The 16,550-nt window shown below is 52.1% G+C and overlaps 1 protein-coding gene across 3 annotated transcripts in view; it reads right to left on the bottom strand.

Annotated features, from left to right (window-relative positions):
• col7a1 (collagen, type VII, alpha 1) overlaps positions 1 to 16,550 on the bottom strand; it is a 404,499-nt gene that overhangs the window by 223,495 nt on the left and 164,454 nt on the right. For all 3 annotated transcript variants that reach the window (XM_072473023.1, XM_072473021.1, XM_072473022.1), the window contains exons 26-30: positions 14,313 to 14,459; positions 9,662 to 9,781; positions 5,713 to 5,862; positions 2,665 to 2,804; positions 436 to 559 (exon numbers count right to left, since the gene is read on the bottom strand). In XM_072473023.1, coding sequence (XP_072329124.1) covers positions 436 to 559; positions 2,665 to 2,804; positions 5,713 to 5,862; positions 9,662 to 9,781; positions 14,313 to 14,459 — 681 coding nt within the window. The remainder of the gene's footprint in view (positions 1 to 435; positions 560 to 2,664; positions 2,805 to 5,712; positions 5,863 to 9,661; positions 9,782 to 14,312; positions 14,460 to 16,550) is intronic.

The raw sequence follows: 16,550 nt of genomic DNA, 5'->3' as shown, positions 1-16,550 counted from the left end.
CACACACACACAATCACACACAGTCACACACACACACACACACACACACACACACAATCACACACACAATCATACACACACACACAATCACACACACACAATCACACACACAATCACACACACAATCACACACACAATCACACACAGACACACACAGTCACACATATAGGAACAAGAAGAAAGTTTGCTCGTTGGTTAGAGGTGCATTTTTGGAATCTGTGGGTGGGATTTTCCGGCTGGAGGGACTCCCCCCCCCCCCCTCGCCCGCCCCCCTCACCCCCCCCCACACTCCCCGCACCCCCCCCCCCACTCCCCCCCCCCCCCCCCCCCAAACACCCACAATGCCTGCCGCAGACTAGGATACACCACCAGCCTATCCAGAGGGTCCATTCTCTGAGAGCAGTCTCTCCGCCAAGCGGCATTCAGATACTCTACCTGTTAGTGTTCCACCTCCCTGGTACGGAAGTTCTCTTATGGCCTGGAGCAGCTCCTGGTGGGTGCCAAGCTTACCGAGTGGAAATTCAATCTTCGACTCACCGCTGTACTGGACCACTGACACCTGCACAGAGACACGAGCAACAATCACTCGGGAAGCTAATTGGAATATTACCTTTTTGTTAAGTTTTAAAGTAGCTCAGTCTCAAGTTGTTTTTTCACCTCTGTTACTCAGGCTAATGGGCTTAAAGTCTCACTACTCTTTTACTACGCTCCTGTATTATCTTTTATCACACTTCGCTGTGTGTTTTGATATACTACGGAGTGTCATATGTGTAACTGAAACCTTGGTTACTGATGAGGTCTTCCGAATCTCGATGAAGACACAAACTCGTCCAGTAGTAACAAAAGGTTTATTGAGCAACAACAATTGCGTGAGTTCTTTACTTTAACATTGATACTAGCGATAAGGTCAACAGGATCTAACTACAGTAACTATGTGTCACTACACTAACCATCTGAGCTAATCTGATACTCCTGTCCTGGTCACAGTCCATCCAAAAGAGAGCGAGAGAGACACAATGAGGTTGCTTTTATACCCCTGTTGGTCCGGCCCTCGAATGATCATCTGATGCTGCTCATTACACATTAACCCCTTGTGTACATGCACATACAGAGATCGCTACAACTACTTGTTACCAATATAGTCCCTGCAGTGAAGAAGGAGGCCATTTGGCCCATCGAGTCTGCGCCAACCGTCTAAAGGAGCACCCTACCTAGGCCCATTCTTCTGCCACCCCAGAGCCTAACCTGCATATCATTGGATACTAATGGGCATTTTAGCATGGCCAATCCATCTAACCTGCACATCTTTGGACTGTGGGAGGAAACCGGAGCACCCGGTGGAAAAACACACAGATACGGGGAGAGTGTGTAAACTCCACACAGTCACCCGAGGCCGGAATTGAGCCCGGGGCTCTGGCGCTGTGAAGCAGCGGTGCTAGCCATTGTGCCACCGTGCCGCCCTCTGATAATCTGAGTTTGTGGAGAATCTTTAGTGAAGGTGCCTCACAGGTGTGTGATCAGATGAAAGTCTGACACCGAGGAGATATTAGGAAAGGTGGCCAGAATCTTGGTCTCAGGGGTGCAATGAGAACTGACTTAATGCACTTTGATCAATTAACAAAACGACACATCCCCAGACTGCCCACAGGCTGGTAGTTTGACTTGCAAACAACACATGGATGGCTGATGTTAGTGGAAATGTCAGCCTGTTATGGCAGAAGGCATTATTTGTATTGATTTCTCTGGGACTGCTCAGACTAAATAACTTGGCACTCTCCATACATGCCCTCTAGAAACGGGATCTAGACTGTGTTACGAGTGAAAATGAAAGTCAACTGAGAGACTGTACACTTAGTCTATTAGCCTGGATTGAAGTCCAACTCAGATCACAGAAGTGAAATAACCATGCAACACTATGTTTCTCCCAACAGTTAAACTTCTGTTGACATGTTTATTATCAGCATAATGGGAGACTCTAAATTGGATGCTCTCTACTTGGACTCACAAAGTCTTCATCTCACAAATATAAGCAAAATGTTCAGCCTTACTTTCAAAACACTCTGGGCGCGATTTAATGGCGTGGTTGCGTTGACTTGGTGACGCAGCGAGGCCGCTGAATCTCACGAGAGGCCTCTCGCGAGATTGCCGATGTTCAAAATGTTTCGCGAGATTTAACGGAATCTCATGGGGGGGGGACGCAATCTGGACCACACCCTCCAAATTAGCATATTTAAGTGAACAATTAGGCTAATTTAAATACCAATTGGCCGCATCTTGGAGACCAATCCTCTATCCATGCTCACATACTACCCCCAACACGATGGGCTCTGATCTTATTGCCTTTTGTGTGGTACCTTATCAAATGCAAATCATCTGAAAACCTTTGATTCCCAACCCTTCCACAAATGGGATCTTTCCCAATGATTTTGAACGCATTTATCAAATCTCCCCTGAACTTTCTCTTCTCTAACATCATGTCCATAGTTTGGCTCAAACCCATGACCTTCTGCTCCAATTACCAACTGAGACAAGCTGACAGTTCAGTAAACCCCAGAGTCAAATAAACTTAATCTCTTTTGATGTTTGGGTTGCCCATGAGAACTCAACAAAGCAACAGCCAGTTCTCTCACCGCTAATGAGAGGATTGGGGAAGAATAGGCCTACCTGAGTTGCATCAGTCCCGATGTGAGGTAGATGAGAAACCACGTTGTACAGGAACTGTTTCACTTTCTGGAAGTTGCTCTGTTCAATACTCCAGGACCCATCGACCAGGAACACAATGTCAGCCCGTGCTCGACTACACACTGCAAGCAACGCAAAGCAAGTCAGTCCCATCGGACATTAGGAGAAGGAGCAGGAGAAGGACATCCAGCCGCTCAAGGCTACTCCGACAGTCAACAAAATCACACAAAATTACAAATTAGGAAGAGGCCCTGGGCGGCTCGGTGGCGCAATGGTTAGCACCGGGTTCGATCCCAGCCCTGAGTAACTGTCCGTGAGGAGTTTGCAAATTCTCCCCGTGTCTGCGTGGGTTTCCACCCAGTGCTCCGGTTTCCTCCCACAGTCCAAAGATGATGTGGAGATGCCGGCGTTGGACTGGGGTGGGCACAGTAAGAAGTCTTACAACACCAGGTTAAAGTCCAACAGGTAACATCGAAACAAACCTGTTGGACTTTAACCTGGTGTTGTAAGACTTCTTACAGTCCAAAGATGTGCAGGGTAAGTGGACTGACCATGCTGAATTGCCCCTTAATTGGAATTTTTTTTTAAAAAGCAGTAGGAGGCCATTCAGCCCCTCAAGCCAGCTCCACCATCCAATAAGATCATGGTTGATCTGATGTGACCTTAATCCCACTTTCCTGCCTACCCCTGACAATTTTTGAGATAGTATAGAACTAGGTCATGGAGCGATTTGAATATGAGGATAAGAATTATACATTTGGGCAGCACGGTAACACAAGTGGATAGCACTGTGGCTTCACAGGGCCAGGGTCCCAGGTTCGGTTCCCAGCTTGGGTCACTGCCCGTGCGGAGTCTGCAACGTTCTCCCCGTGCCTGCGTGGGTTTCCTCCGGGAGCTCCGGTTTCCTCCCACAGTCCAAAGATGTGCAGGTTAGGTGGAGTGGCCATGATAAATTGCCCTTAGTGACCAAAAGGTTAGGAGGGGTTACTGGGTTACGGGGATCGGATGGACGTGTGGGCTTAAGTGGGTCGGTGCAGATTTGATGGGCCGAATGGCCTCCTTCTGCATTGTATGTTCTATATTCTATATTTGAGACAGTAATGGGAACCAATGCAAGTCAGTGAGTGTCAGGGTGATGTGTGAACGGAGTCACATTGACACCAGAGAATAGACCTCAATTCCAAATGGAAAATGAAAATTTCCTCATACATCATGTGAACATGACATTCCCAGTCTATAATTGTAACGTACAGTAAAGTTGAGACAATCACAAAAAAAGGGGGCAATTTTCAATAAAGTTGTCCCCGGAGGTTAGTTAAAATAGAATCAATAAACCACACAACAGAGAAGGAGGCCATTCGTTCCACCATACCAATGGGGGAGCTACACTATGAATCCCATTTTCCATGGTCTTTCTCCACAGTCACGTAAACATTTGCCCTTCAAGAATTCATCCAGCTCCCCCTTTAAAAGCTACTATTGAATCTGTTTCCACCCCAACCCCTTTGAGGCAGCACATTCCTGATCGCAACAACTCGCTGCGTTTCCTGAAGTCGCCTCCGTTCTCATAAACCATCACTGAAACAGGGAATCGGTGGTTCGAGAGGGGGAGCTATTAACGGGGGGAAGGGGGGTGGGGAGTAGGATTGACTGGACAGTACCTGTGGAGCAATGAGGGGCAGGATTCTCCAACTCCCTGCCGGTCGGAGAATCGGCGGGGGGCAGAGTGAATTCCGCCCCCCCTGCCGGCTGCCGAATTGTCCGGCGCCGGTGTTTTGGCAGGGGCGGGAATCGCAGTGCGCCAGTCGGCACCTGCTGGCAGCGCTCCCCCACCCCCCCGGCGATTCTTCGGCCCACGATGGGCCGAGTGGCCGCTCGTTTTCGGTGGGTCCCGCCGGCGTAAATCACAACAGGTCCTCACCGGCGGGACCTGGCTCCATGGGCGGCCTGCAGAGTCCTCGGGGGGGGGATCGCGGGGGGATTTGGCCCCGGGGGGTGCCCCCACGGTGGCCCAGCCTGCAATCGGGGCCCACCGATCCGCGGGCGGGCCGGTGCCGTGGGACCACTCTTTCCCTCCGCACCGGCCGCTATCAACCTCCGCCATGGCCGGTGCGGAGAAGAACCCCCCAGCGGATGCGCTAGGATGACGCAGGTCTTGCGCATGCGCCAACTCGCGCTGGCCGGCAGAGGCCCTTCGGCGCCGGTTGGCATGGCACCAAGCCCTTCCGCGCCAGCTGGCGCGGCGCCAAACACTCCGTCGGTTCGCGGAGAATCCCACCGATGATAATTGATGTGCCTCTGGAACATTCTGACCGGGATTCTCCGACCGGCGCCGGGTCGTAGAATCCCCAGGCGGCGCAAGAATCAGCTTCCGCATTCTCCGGCGTCGTTTTACGCACGCCGGCGGGATTCCCGCCTCGCCAGTCGGGGGCCGTTGACAGCGGCCCCACCCCCCGGCGACTCTCCGGGCCCTGATGGGCCGAGTGGCCGACGGGTTTGGCCGAGTCCCGCCGGCGTGGATTACACAGCTCCCACACGGCAGGACCTGGAAGGTAAGTGTGCGGGGGCCGTCCTGGAGAGGGGGCGGGGGGGGGGGGGGGGGATCCGACCCTGGGTGGGGGGGGGGCCACGGTGGCCTGGCCCGCGATCGGGGCCTACCGATCGGTCGGCGGGCTGCTTCCATGGGGGCCTACTTCACCCTGCGCCGCGCCCCTGGAGGGCTCCGCCATATTACCCGGGGGGCCGGCGCGGAGCAGGGAACCCTCGCACATGTGCGGAAATATGCCGGCCGTTCCGTGCATGCGCGGGATCACGCCTGCCGTTCCGCGCACGCGCGGACCCGCGCGGGCCGTGCCCCGCCGGTTGTCGCTGCGGGGACCACTCCGGCAGCAACCTCGCCCTCTAGAAAGGTGAGAATTCTTCACCTTCGGGGGGCCGTTGACGCCGGAGTCGTTGGCGCCGGTTTTCCCGCTGGCGTGAGGACATAGCCCCATTTCTAGAGAATCCCGCCCTCTGTGACTCCCCACTTACCGGGCTTTTCCGTGATGGAGGTCTCAGGACCAAACTCTGTCCCAAACACTGGTCGGATCGTAAAGATGTACTCTCTACCAACTTGTAAGTTGGTGATCTGGTAAGAACCAGTTGTTTCTGCCACCGTGACCGACTGCTGCTCTTTTTGTGCTGAAACATATAAACATTGTGGGATTAATGGGGGCGGTAGTGGCAGGTCTCAAAAACTACTAGCAAACAATTTTGCTGCCCAACAGTCTATCTATGGCTAATTTTAAAAAATATATCTATATATTTGGTGAGGAATGTGGCGCCTAGGGGATTTTTTGTTGCAGTGTTAATGTAAGCCCACTTGTGGCAATAATAAAGATTATTAATAACCTGCTGGTGTTTGGATATATTTCCTCTGAGGTGTTTTTCAGTGACAAGGCTGGCTTTCCTTCGACTTTGGATTCTGAAGCCTGCATGGAGGAGCTCTAACTCTCTCTCAAGGTCGATGAATTCTCTCTACTAATCCAGTGTAATAATGCTTCTCTTTCCCCAGTAAGGCTGGATGTAACTTTAGTGAAACTGCAAAGGATTGAGATTAAAACTCGGGCTGGAAGCTGGGTTGGATGCGAGACAAAAAGTCTTAACAGAGAAGGAGATTCAAAGGTGGACCATTAAGTTGGAGGCCCAGTTTAATAAAGGCTAAAATGTCTCTCCAGAAGAAATCCTACAGCCTGTGAGTACCGAATGATTGTTCCTGCAAGAAGACCATCACCAACTGTTCACCAGTGGTTTCAATCAATCAGCGCGCTGGGTGCACAGCTGTCTGCAAAGAATTCAATGCCAAAAACAAGGACTCTTAACTTTTTTTTCCTTAATTCTTATTATGTTTTACCCCTTTCCACCTCTCTGTGTTTGTTTGTCTTGTGTGTGGCGGGGGGGGCGGGGGGAGAGGGTGGAAGAGTTAAAGGGGGTAGTAGGTTAGCTTGCTGTTATTCCGTTGTAATGATTGCATATTTCATCTTTATTTGTTATAAATAAACAGTAATTGAGTTACTTACACATCTGGTGGCTGTAATTATTGAGCAGCCAAGACCCAAAGATTTGGGGAATTTTTATATAAATTATTGATTAGTTCACTTGTGTTGGGGCTCCAGGGCCTGTGGGGCTGGAATTGACCACGTACTAGCCCAGGGTGTCGTAACTATATTGTCATGTGAGAGTATCTTTAAGAAATGTGTGTTTAAGAAATGTACCTTTAAAAAATGGGTGTTTATCAGTGATGTCAGAGTGTGGGTGGAGCTGGGCTGTCTGTCAGCTTTTTACTTTCCTTTAGGGCTGTTTGCTGCAGGGTGTGTTTTAGTTGCGTTTTCAGAGCTGGATAGCTGCAGTCACAGCCAGAAGGTGTATTAGAGTCTCGCTCTGTAATCTAAAGACTGTAAATCGATCCTTTGGTGATTTAAAACTAATAACTGCTCTCAATAGTGAATTTAAACCTGATCTTTGTGTTTTAAAGGTTTTTATGGATGTTAAAAAGACAGCTTAGGATTACTTAGTGTTGTATTCTTTGGGGGTTGTATTTTAATTGATGGTTGCTAAGATGTTCACTGTATGTTTTAAAAAGGTTAACTTGAGTTCATAGAATAAACATTGTTTTGCTTTAAAAAATACTTTTCCATTTCTGCTGTACCACACCTGTTGAGTGGGCCGTGTGCTCCCCATACCACAATCTATTAAAAGTTGTGGGTCAGGTTAACACCATGATACACGTTAGGGTTCTCTGAACCCTGGCCTATAGCAATATATATCGATATATATATATATATATATATATATATGTTCTTGGGATGTGAGTGAAGCTGGTGCGGCCAGAACCTATTGTACATCCCTCGACGAGGTGGTGGTGAGCCGCAGTCTTGGGTCACTGAATAGGAATATAGGACACAGGAGGAGGAGCAGGCCATTCAGCCCCTCAAGCCTGCTGTGCCATTCTATTCATGGCTGATATTCTACCATTTTCCCACATGACCCCAATATCCCTTGATACCTTTAAAAACTAGAAATTTATCGCTCTCTATCTTGAACATACTCAATGACTGAGTTTCCACAGCCCTCTGTGGTAGAGAGTTCCAAGGATTTACTATCCTCTGAATGAAGAAATTCTTCCTCACCTCAGCCCTGAACGGACAACCCCTTATTCTGAGACCGTGTTCCCCTGGTTCTCGACCCTCCCACCCTGTCGGGCCAAACAAGAATTTTGTAAGATTCATTGAGATCGCCTCTCATTTTTCAAAACTCTTGAGATTATAGGCCCGGCTTCCTTAATCTCTCATACATTCATTGGCGGACTCATAAATATTGACAGCACAGTAGGAGATTTGTCCCATCGGTCAACAATTTTCTGACACCAATCCCATTTTCCAGCCCTGGAGGTTATGGCGATGCAAATTAACATCTAAACACGTCTTGAATGGTACAGGAGCTTCTCACCCAACCACCCTTTCAGGCAGCGAGCTCCAGACTCCCACCGGCCTCTGGGTGAAAAGATCCCTCCTCAATTCCCCTCTTACCCTGCTACCTCTTGCCATAACTCTGTGCCCCCTGGTTACTGACCCCTCTATTGCCTTCCTCCGCACCCCGTCTATGCCGCTCATAATCCTATCCACCTCTCCTCAACGGACAATCCCGCTATCGCAGTCTGCGTAGTGTAGGTACATCCACAGTGCTGTTAGAGAAGGGATTCCAGGATTTTGACCCAGAGTCAACGAAGGAAGGTGGTAAAGTTCCAAGTCACAATGGAGCTCAGGAAATCTGTGGTACTAATTTGATCATTCACTTTGAATCACCTGGTGCTGAGGATCCAAAGAAACGATCTTGGGCGGGATTCGCCGCATTCGGCGCGATGTCCGCCGACTGGCGGCAAAAACGGCACGAATCAGTCTGGCATCGCGCCGCCCCAAAGGTGCGGAAGTCTCCGCATCTTATGGGGCTGAGCCCTCACCTTGAGGGGCTAGGCCCGCGCCGGACTGATTTCTGCCCCGCCAGCTGGTGGGAAAGGCCTTTGGTGCCCCGCCAGCTGGCGCGGAAATGACTTTGCCGGGCGGCGCATGCGCGGGAGCGTCAACGGCCGCTCACGGCATCCCCGCGCATGCGTAGTGGAGGGGGTCTCTTCCGCCTCCGCCATGTGGAGACCATGGCGAAGGCCGAAGGAAAAGAGTGCCCCCACGGCACAGGCCGCCCGTGGATCGGTGGGCCCCGATCGCGGGCCAGACCACCGTGGGGGCAACCCCCGGGGCCAGATCCCGGGGCCCCAAGACCCCGGAGCCCGCCCGCGCCGCCATCCCCTGCCGACCCAAAGGTGGTCCAATCCACGCCGGCGTGAGTTGACAGCGGAGGGACTTCGGCCCATCGCGGACCAGAGAATCGCCGGGGGATTCCCGCCGACCGTCGCGGCGCGATTCCCGCCCCCGCTGAATCTCCGGTGGCGGAGAATTCGCGACACGGCGGGGGCGGGATTCACGCCGGCCCCCGGCGATTCTCCGACCCGGTGGGGGGTCGGAGAATCGCGCCCCAGATTCCTGTTGTCCTGGTGAGACACAAAACCTTCTTAGTGACTGGAAGGGTGATGAATCCGAATCACAGAACTGTTCCAGCACTGGAGGCCATTTGGCCCATCGTGTCTGCACCCAGCTTTCCAAACGAGCATCATGACTGAGCACCATTCTCCTGCCTCTTCCCGCAACCCCGACACATTGTCTCAATCCAAGTAATCATTTTACCTCTTGAATGCCTCAATTAAACCTGCCTCCACCACACTTCCAGGTCGTACATTCCAGACCTGAACCACTCGCTGTGTGGGGAAAATAAAATCTCACATCAAATGTTCCTACATTTCGGCATGGTGGGATTGGCTATTGTGCGGCCCTTGTGGACGTCCAGATACGCAGAACTGAGTCTGAGGAACTTCCATCTCTGAACTTACCGGTGGCCAATCTCCAAGAGAGGACGTAGCTTGTAGCTCCAGGGACACGATACCATCTCAGTGTCATTCTGTCCGTATCGACATCAGTCACTCGAAATCCCTGCACTTTCTGAGCCTGGCCTGCAAGTAAAGTAAGAGAGAGCTCTCAGAACCCTGGGCCGGCATAGACTCGATGGGGCAACGGGCCTGATTCTGTGCCAGGGTGGTGCAAGAACGATGACTGTGAGATTACAACTGACTCAGACTCGAGCCCATCGCAATGACCTCCATGCCAATTGCAGATCCATACCCCCCCCCCCCCACTTGCTTTTCCTCAATGCTGTACACTCATTAGGGCCCAGTAAAGGCCACGGGATGGATCAGCTCCCTGTTGGGGAATTATCTGGTCACTCTCCAGGACCTCCCCACTCCAGTCAACACAAAATGCAGTGAGCACCATGGCCAATATGGCCCAAGTTCATGTGCTCACCAGAACTAAAATGCTGACATTGGGCTCACAAAGTTGTACGTTCAAGTCCCAGTGTTGAGACCTGAGCATATAATCTTGGGTAAAACCACAGGCAGTACTGAGGGAGCGCTGCACTGTCAGAGGGTCAGTACTGAGGGAGTGCCGCACTGTCAGAGGGTCAGTACTGAGGGAGTGCTGCACTGTCAGAGGGTCAGTACTGAGGGAGTGCTGCACTGTCAGAGGGTCAGTACTGAGGGAGCACTGCACTAACAGAGGGTCAGTACTGAGGGAGTGATGCACTGTCAGAGGGTCAGTACTGAGGGAGTGCTGCACTGTCAGAGGGTCAGTACTGAGGGATGCCACATGGTCAGAGGGTCAATACTGAGGGAGCTGCACTGTAAGAGTGTCATTGCTGAGGCAGTGCTGCACTGTCAGAAGATCAGTACTGAGGGAGTGCTGCACTGTCAGAGGGTCAGTACTGAGGGAGTGCCGCACTGTCAGAGGGTCAGTACTGAGGGAGCGCTGCACTGTCAGAGGGTCAGTACTGAAGGTGTGCCGCACTGTCAGAGGGTCAGTACTGAGGGAGCGCTGCACTATCAGAGGGTCAGTACTGAGGGAGTGCTGCACTGTCAGAGGGTCAGTACTGAGGGAGTGCCGCACTGTCAGAGGGTCAGTACTGAGGGAGAGCTGCACTGTCAGAGGGTCAGTACTGAGGGAGCACTGCACTAACAGAGGGTCAGTACTGAGGGAGTGATGCACTGTCAGAGGGTCAGTACTGAGGGAGTGCTGCACTGTCAGAGGGTCAGTACTGAGGGATGCCACACGGTCAGAGGGTCAGTGCGGAGGGAGTGCCGCACTGTCAGAGGGTCAGTACTGAGAGAGTGCTGCGCTGTCAGAGGGTCAGTACTGAGGGAGTGCTGCACTGTCAGAGGGTCAGTACTGAGGGAGTGCTGCACTGTCAGAGGGTCAGTACTGAGGGAGCACTGCACTAACAGAGGGTCAGTACTGAGGGAGTGATGCACTGTCAGAGGGTCAGTACTGAGGGAGTGCTGCACTGTCAGAGGGTCAGTACTGAGGGATGCCACACGGTCAGAGGGTCAGTGCGGAGGGAGTGCCGCACTGTCAGAGGGTCAGTACTGAGAGAGTGCTGCACTGTCAAAGGGTCAGTACCAAAGGAGTGCTGCACTGTCAGAGGGTCAGAGCTGAGGGAGGCCTGCACTGTGGTAGGGTCAATACTGAGGGAATGCCACACTGTCAGAGGGTCAGTACTGAGGGAGTGCTGCACTGTCGTAGGGTCAGTACTGAGGGAGTGCTGCACTGTCAGAGGGTCAGTGCTGAGGGAGGCCTGCACTGTCGGAGGGTCAATACTGAGGGAGTGCCACACTGTCAGAGGGTCAGTACTGAGGGAGTGCTACACAGTCGTCGGGTCAGTACTGAGGGAGTGTTGCACTGTCTTGGGTCAGTACTGAGATAGTGCTGCACTGTCAGAAGGTCAGTACTGAGGGAGCGCTGCACTGTCAGAGGGTCAGTACCCATGGAGTGCTGCGCTGTCGGAGGGTCAGTGCTGAGGGAGGCCTGCACTGTGGTAGGGTCAATACTGAGGGAGTGCCACACTGTCAGAGGGTCAGTACTGAGGGAGTGCTGCACTGTCAGAGGGTCAGTACTGAGAGAGTGCTGCACTGTCAGAGGGTCAGTACCCATGGAGTGCTGCGCTGTCGGAGGGTCAGTGCTGAGGGAGGCCTGCACTGTGGTAGGGTCAATACTGAGGGAGTGCCACACTGTCAGAGGGTCAGTACTGAGGGAGTGCTGCACTGTCAGAGGGTCAGTACTGAGGGGGTGCTGCACTGTCAGAGGGTCAGTATTGAGAGAGTGCTGCACTGTCAGAGGGTCAGTATTGAGAGAGTGCTGCACTGTCAGAGGGTCAGTACTGAGGGAGTGCTGCACTGTCAGAGGGTCAGTACTGAGGGAGCGCTGCACTGTCAGAGGGTCAGTACTGAGGGAGTGCTGCACTGTCAGAGGGTCAGTATTGAGAGAGTGCTGCACTGTCAGAGGGTCAGTACCAAAGGAGTGCTGCGCTGTTGGAGGGTCAGTACTGAGGGATGCCACACGGTCAGAGGGTCAGTGCTGAGGGAGGCCTGCACTGTGGTAGGGTCAATACTGAGGGAGTGCTGCACTGTCAAAGGGTCAGTACTGAGGGAGTGCTGCACTGTCGTAGGGTCAGTACTGAGGGAGTGCTGCACTGTCAGAGGGCCAGTACTGAGGGAGTGCTGCACTGTCGTAGGGTCAGTGCTGAGGGAGTGCTGCACTGTCAGAGGGTCAGTACTGAGGGAGTGCTGCACTGTCGTAGGGTCAGTACTGAGGGAGTGCTGCACTGTCAGAGGGTCAGTACTGAGAGAGTGCTGCACTGTCAGAGGGTCAGTACCAAAGGAGTGCTGCGCTGTTGGAGGGTCAGTACTGAGGGAGTGCCACACTGTCAGAGGGTCAGTACTGAGGGAGTTCTACATAGTCGTAGGGTCAGAACTGAGGGAATGCTGCACGGTCAGAGGGCCAGTACTGAGGGAGTGCTGCACTGTCGTAGGGTCAGTACTGAGGGAGTGCTGCACTGTCAGAGGGTGTCAGTACTGAAAGAGTACTGACGGTCAGTACTGAGGGAGTGCTGCACTGTCATAGATGTCGTAGAATTTACAGTGCAGAAGGAGGCCATTCGGCCCATCGAGTCTGCACCGGCTCTTGGAAAGAGCACCCTACCCAAGGTCAACACCTCCACCCTATCCCCGTAACCCAGTAACCCCACCCAACACTAAGGGCAATTTTGGACACTAAGGGCAATTTATCACGGCCAATCCACCTAACCTGCACATCTTTGGACTGTGGGAGGAAACCGGAGCACCCGGAGGAAACCCACGCAGACACGGGGAGAACGTGCAGACTCCGCGCAGACAGTGACCCAAGCCGGAATCGAACCTGGGACCCTGGAGCTGTGAAACAATTGTGCTATCCACAATGCTACCGTGCTGCCCTGTCAGAGGGTCAATACTGAGGGAGCTGCACTGTAAGAGTGTCATTACTGAGGCAGTGCTGCACTGTCAGAAGATCAGTACTGAGGGAGTGCTGCACTGTCAGAGGGTCAGTACTGAGGGAGTGCTGCACTGTCAGAGGGTCAGTAGTGAGGGAGCGTTGGACTGTCAGAGGGTCAGTACTGAGGGAGCGTTGGACTGTCAGAGGGTCAGTACTGAGGGAGCGTTGGACTGTCAGAGGGTCAGTACTGAGGGAATGCTGCACTGTCAGAGGGTCAGTACTGAGGGAGCATTGCACTGTCAGAGGGTCAGTACTGAGGGAGTACTGCACTGTCAGAGGGTCAGTACTGAGGGAGCGTTGGACTGTCAGAGGGTCAGTACTGAGGGAGCGTTGGACTGTCAGAGGGTCAGTACTGAGGGAGTGCTGCACTGTCAGAGGGTCAGTACTGAGGGAGTGCTGCACTGTCAGAGGGTCAGTACTGGGGGAGTGCTGCACTGTCAGAGAGTCAGTACTGAGGGAGTGTTGCTCTGTCAGAGGGTCAGTACTGAGGGAGCGTTGCACTGTCAGAGGGTCAGTACTGAGGGAGTGCTGCACTGTCAGAGGGTCAGTACTGAGGGAGCGTTGGACTGTCAGAGGGTCAGTACTGAGGGAGCGTTGGACTGTCAGAGGGTCAGTACTGAGGGAGTACTGCACTGTCAGAGGGTCAGTACTGAGGGAGTGTTGCTCTGTCAGAGGGTCAGTACTGTGGGAGCGTTGGACTGTCAGAGGGTCAGTACTGAGGGAGCGTTGGACTGTCAGAGGGTCAGTACTGAGGGAGCGTTGGACTGTCAGAGGTCTTCGAAGTGTGCAGACAGACGGGAAAGATCAATGTTTTGAAGAAAAGCACTGGGTAAAATCCAGTGCCCTGGTTACTATTTAAACTGGAACATCAGCTAAACTATGTGGTCATTATCTTATTACTGTTTGTGGGAGCTTGCTGTGCACAAATTGATTGCTACGTTTCCTGTATTGCAGATCTGACTGCATTTCAAAAGTATTTAGTTGTCTCTACTGTACTTTGGGGTGCTCTGAGGTTGTGAAATGCACTGTAGAAATAAAGCAAGCATTAAATTAGAACTTCAGTAAATGCAGATCGACAATCAAACATACCACAACCTCTTGTCAAAAGAATTCACCAACTCTCACCTGTAGCAGCGGTGATTGTTACAGGGGTCCCTTCATGGTCGCCAAAGAGTGAAGATACTCTGATGATGTAACTCATCCCTGGCTGCAGGTTCAAGATGTTAAATGTGTTGATGTTCGTTGCAACCGACCGACTGGTCTCCGGGCCACCTGTCAGCGGGATTTCAATCAGCAATTAGAATCCAGGCCAAGGCAGCCTTCATACGTGTACACGTGTTTTGGTACAAGCAAGGAAATGATCCTAACCCTTTAGAAAGGCCCCAGCTGAAGTATTTGGGGTGTCCGGCTTTGATAAGGATGTCAATGCTTTGGAGAGGGTACAGAGGTTTACTCGAAAGACATCAAGGATGGGGGTCTCCCGTACCACGGAGTGACTGGAGAGACCTGGATTGTCCTTATTGTAATCACAGGAGTCCCGAGAAGGTCCAAACTTAAAGGTTTATTTAGTTCAAGGCATGCAAGGCCACGAAGCAGCAGGCGGGCCATCTAGTCCCAGCCAGGAACATCCGACGTTGCCTGTTCCCATCCTGGCCGTTTTTTATCGGTCCGATTTAACCAGCTCCGCTGTTAGGCCTTCGCCCCTCAGCGGGGGAGCCTGTATTTCATTAACCCCGCTGGATGATCAATCGGTCATTCCCATGAGCCTCGTGGAGGTCATTACTGTTCTCCTCACAGCAGAGAAGGTTCAGGGTGGATTTGATCGGGCAGTTCAAAATCATGAAGGGGTACGGAGAAATAAGAAGGTGTTTCCTTTTGCAGAAGGACCAGTAACCACAGGACAGAGTTCTATGGTGGATAGCAAATGAAGATAACATCAGGAAAGCAGAATTTAAGCTTTGAGTTGTAATTATGACCTGGGACTCAATGATTGGAAAGAGTGGTGGAAGCAAATTCAATAGTGATTATTTTTGAAGAGCATTGGAGAAATACTTGAAGTGCAACAAATTCACAGAGCTGTGGGGAAAGGACTAATTGGGTCATTTTCTATCGAGCTAACCCAGGAATAATGGACCCATTGGCCTCCTGAGTAAATCTACCATCTGGCGTGACACTGAGGAACAAGGGTCAAGGAAGGTCTGGGTTGCAAATGGGCGGCACCGTGGTACAGTGGTTAGCATGGCTGCCTCACAGCTCCCGGGACCCGGGTTCAATTCCGACCTTGGGTGACTGTGCGGAGTCTGCACGTTCTCCCCGTGTCTGCGTGGGTTTCCTCCGGGTGCTCCGGTTTCCTCCAAAGATGTGCAGGTTAGGTGGATTGGCCACGCTAAATTGACCTTCCCCAAAAGGTCAGGTGGGGTTACGGGGATAGGGTGGTGGCGTGTGCTTAGGTAGGGTGCTCTTTCCAAGAGTCGGTGCAGACTCGATGGGCTCATGCCCCTGACCTGCGGATCAGAAAAATCAGTGATGCATTCCTTGGTCCTAATTGCTGCCCAAGGGAATTCCCAGGAAAATGCCAGTCTATAGATGCCAGGTAAGGACAGGATTAGAGCTGATGGGGGAGGCCTCCTCTGTTGGAATAGCTACTGACATTTAAAGAAGGGGAACTGGGGTGTAAGAGCCATTGGCCAGCCATCGCCAGTGGAACCCTGGCCCAGGAATTGTTAATTGTGTCTCAGGTAGGAAGGAAGAAAATTAGAAAATGAAATCTTATATTTCGAGTCCAAACCTCCTGGAAAATCAACAACATCTTATACTTATATAGGGTCTTGAACTTGATAAAACTTCCAAAGGCACGTCACAGGAACGTTATAAAATCAAATATCACATGAGCCGTATAAGGAGACATTTGGCGGGATTTACCGATCCCGCCGTTGTCAACGGGATTTCCCGGTGACTGCACCCTCGTCGCCAGGAAACCCGTGTGTAACTGGAATATGCCGTCAGTGTGAACAGCCGGTAATTTCCGCCCATTGAGTCAGGTGACCAAAAGGCTGGTTGAAGAAATTGGTTTTAAGGAGGGGGGCAAAGTAGAGGTTTAGGAAGGTGTCAGGGTGGAGGGGGAGAGGGGGGATCGCTAACCCAACGCCCTGTGGGCTTCATGGAATATGAGCTCCCCTATTGAGCGGGCAGAGGCTTGCCCAGACTGGCATCTGCGAGGCCCCTCGGTTAGGATGCAAGTGGCTGGGGAAGGTCGCAGCGATAGGGAGGAATGAGACCATGGAGGGCTTTGAGAAGAAGGATGAGAGTTTCAAAATCAATCAACCCTTGGCCGGGAGCCCATGTTGGTCAGCGAACACTGGG

This window comes from Scyliorhinus torazame, chromosome 13 (assembly GCF_047496885.1).
Source record: "Scyliorhinus torazame isolate Kashiwa2021f chromosome 13, sScyTor2.1, whole genome shotgun sequence".
Taxonomy (NCBI): Eukaryota; Metazoa; Chordata; class Chondrichthyes; order Carcharhiniformes; family Scyliorhinidae; genus Scyliorhinus; species Scyliorhinus torazame.
Note: the sequence above shows the minus strand (reverse complement) of the source record. Positions and strands in the feature narration are given on the sequence as shown.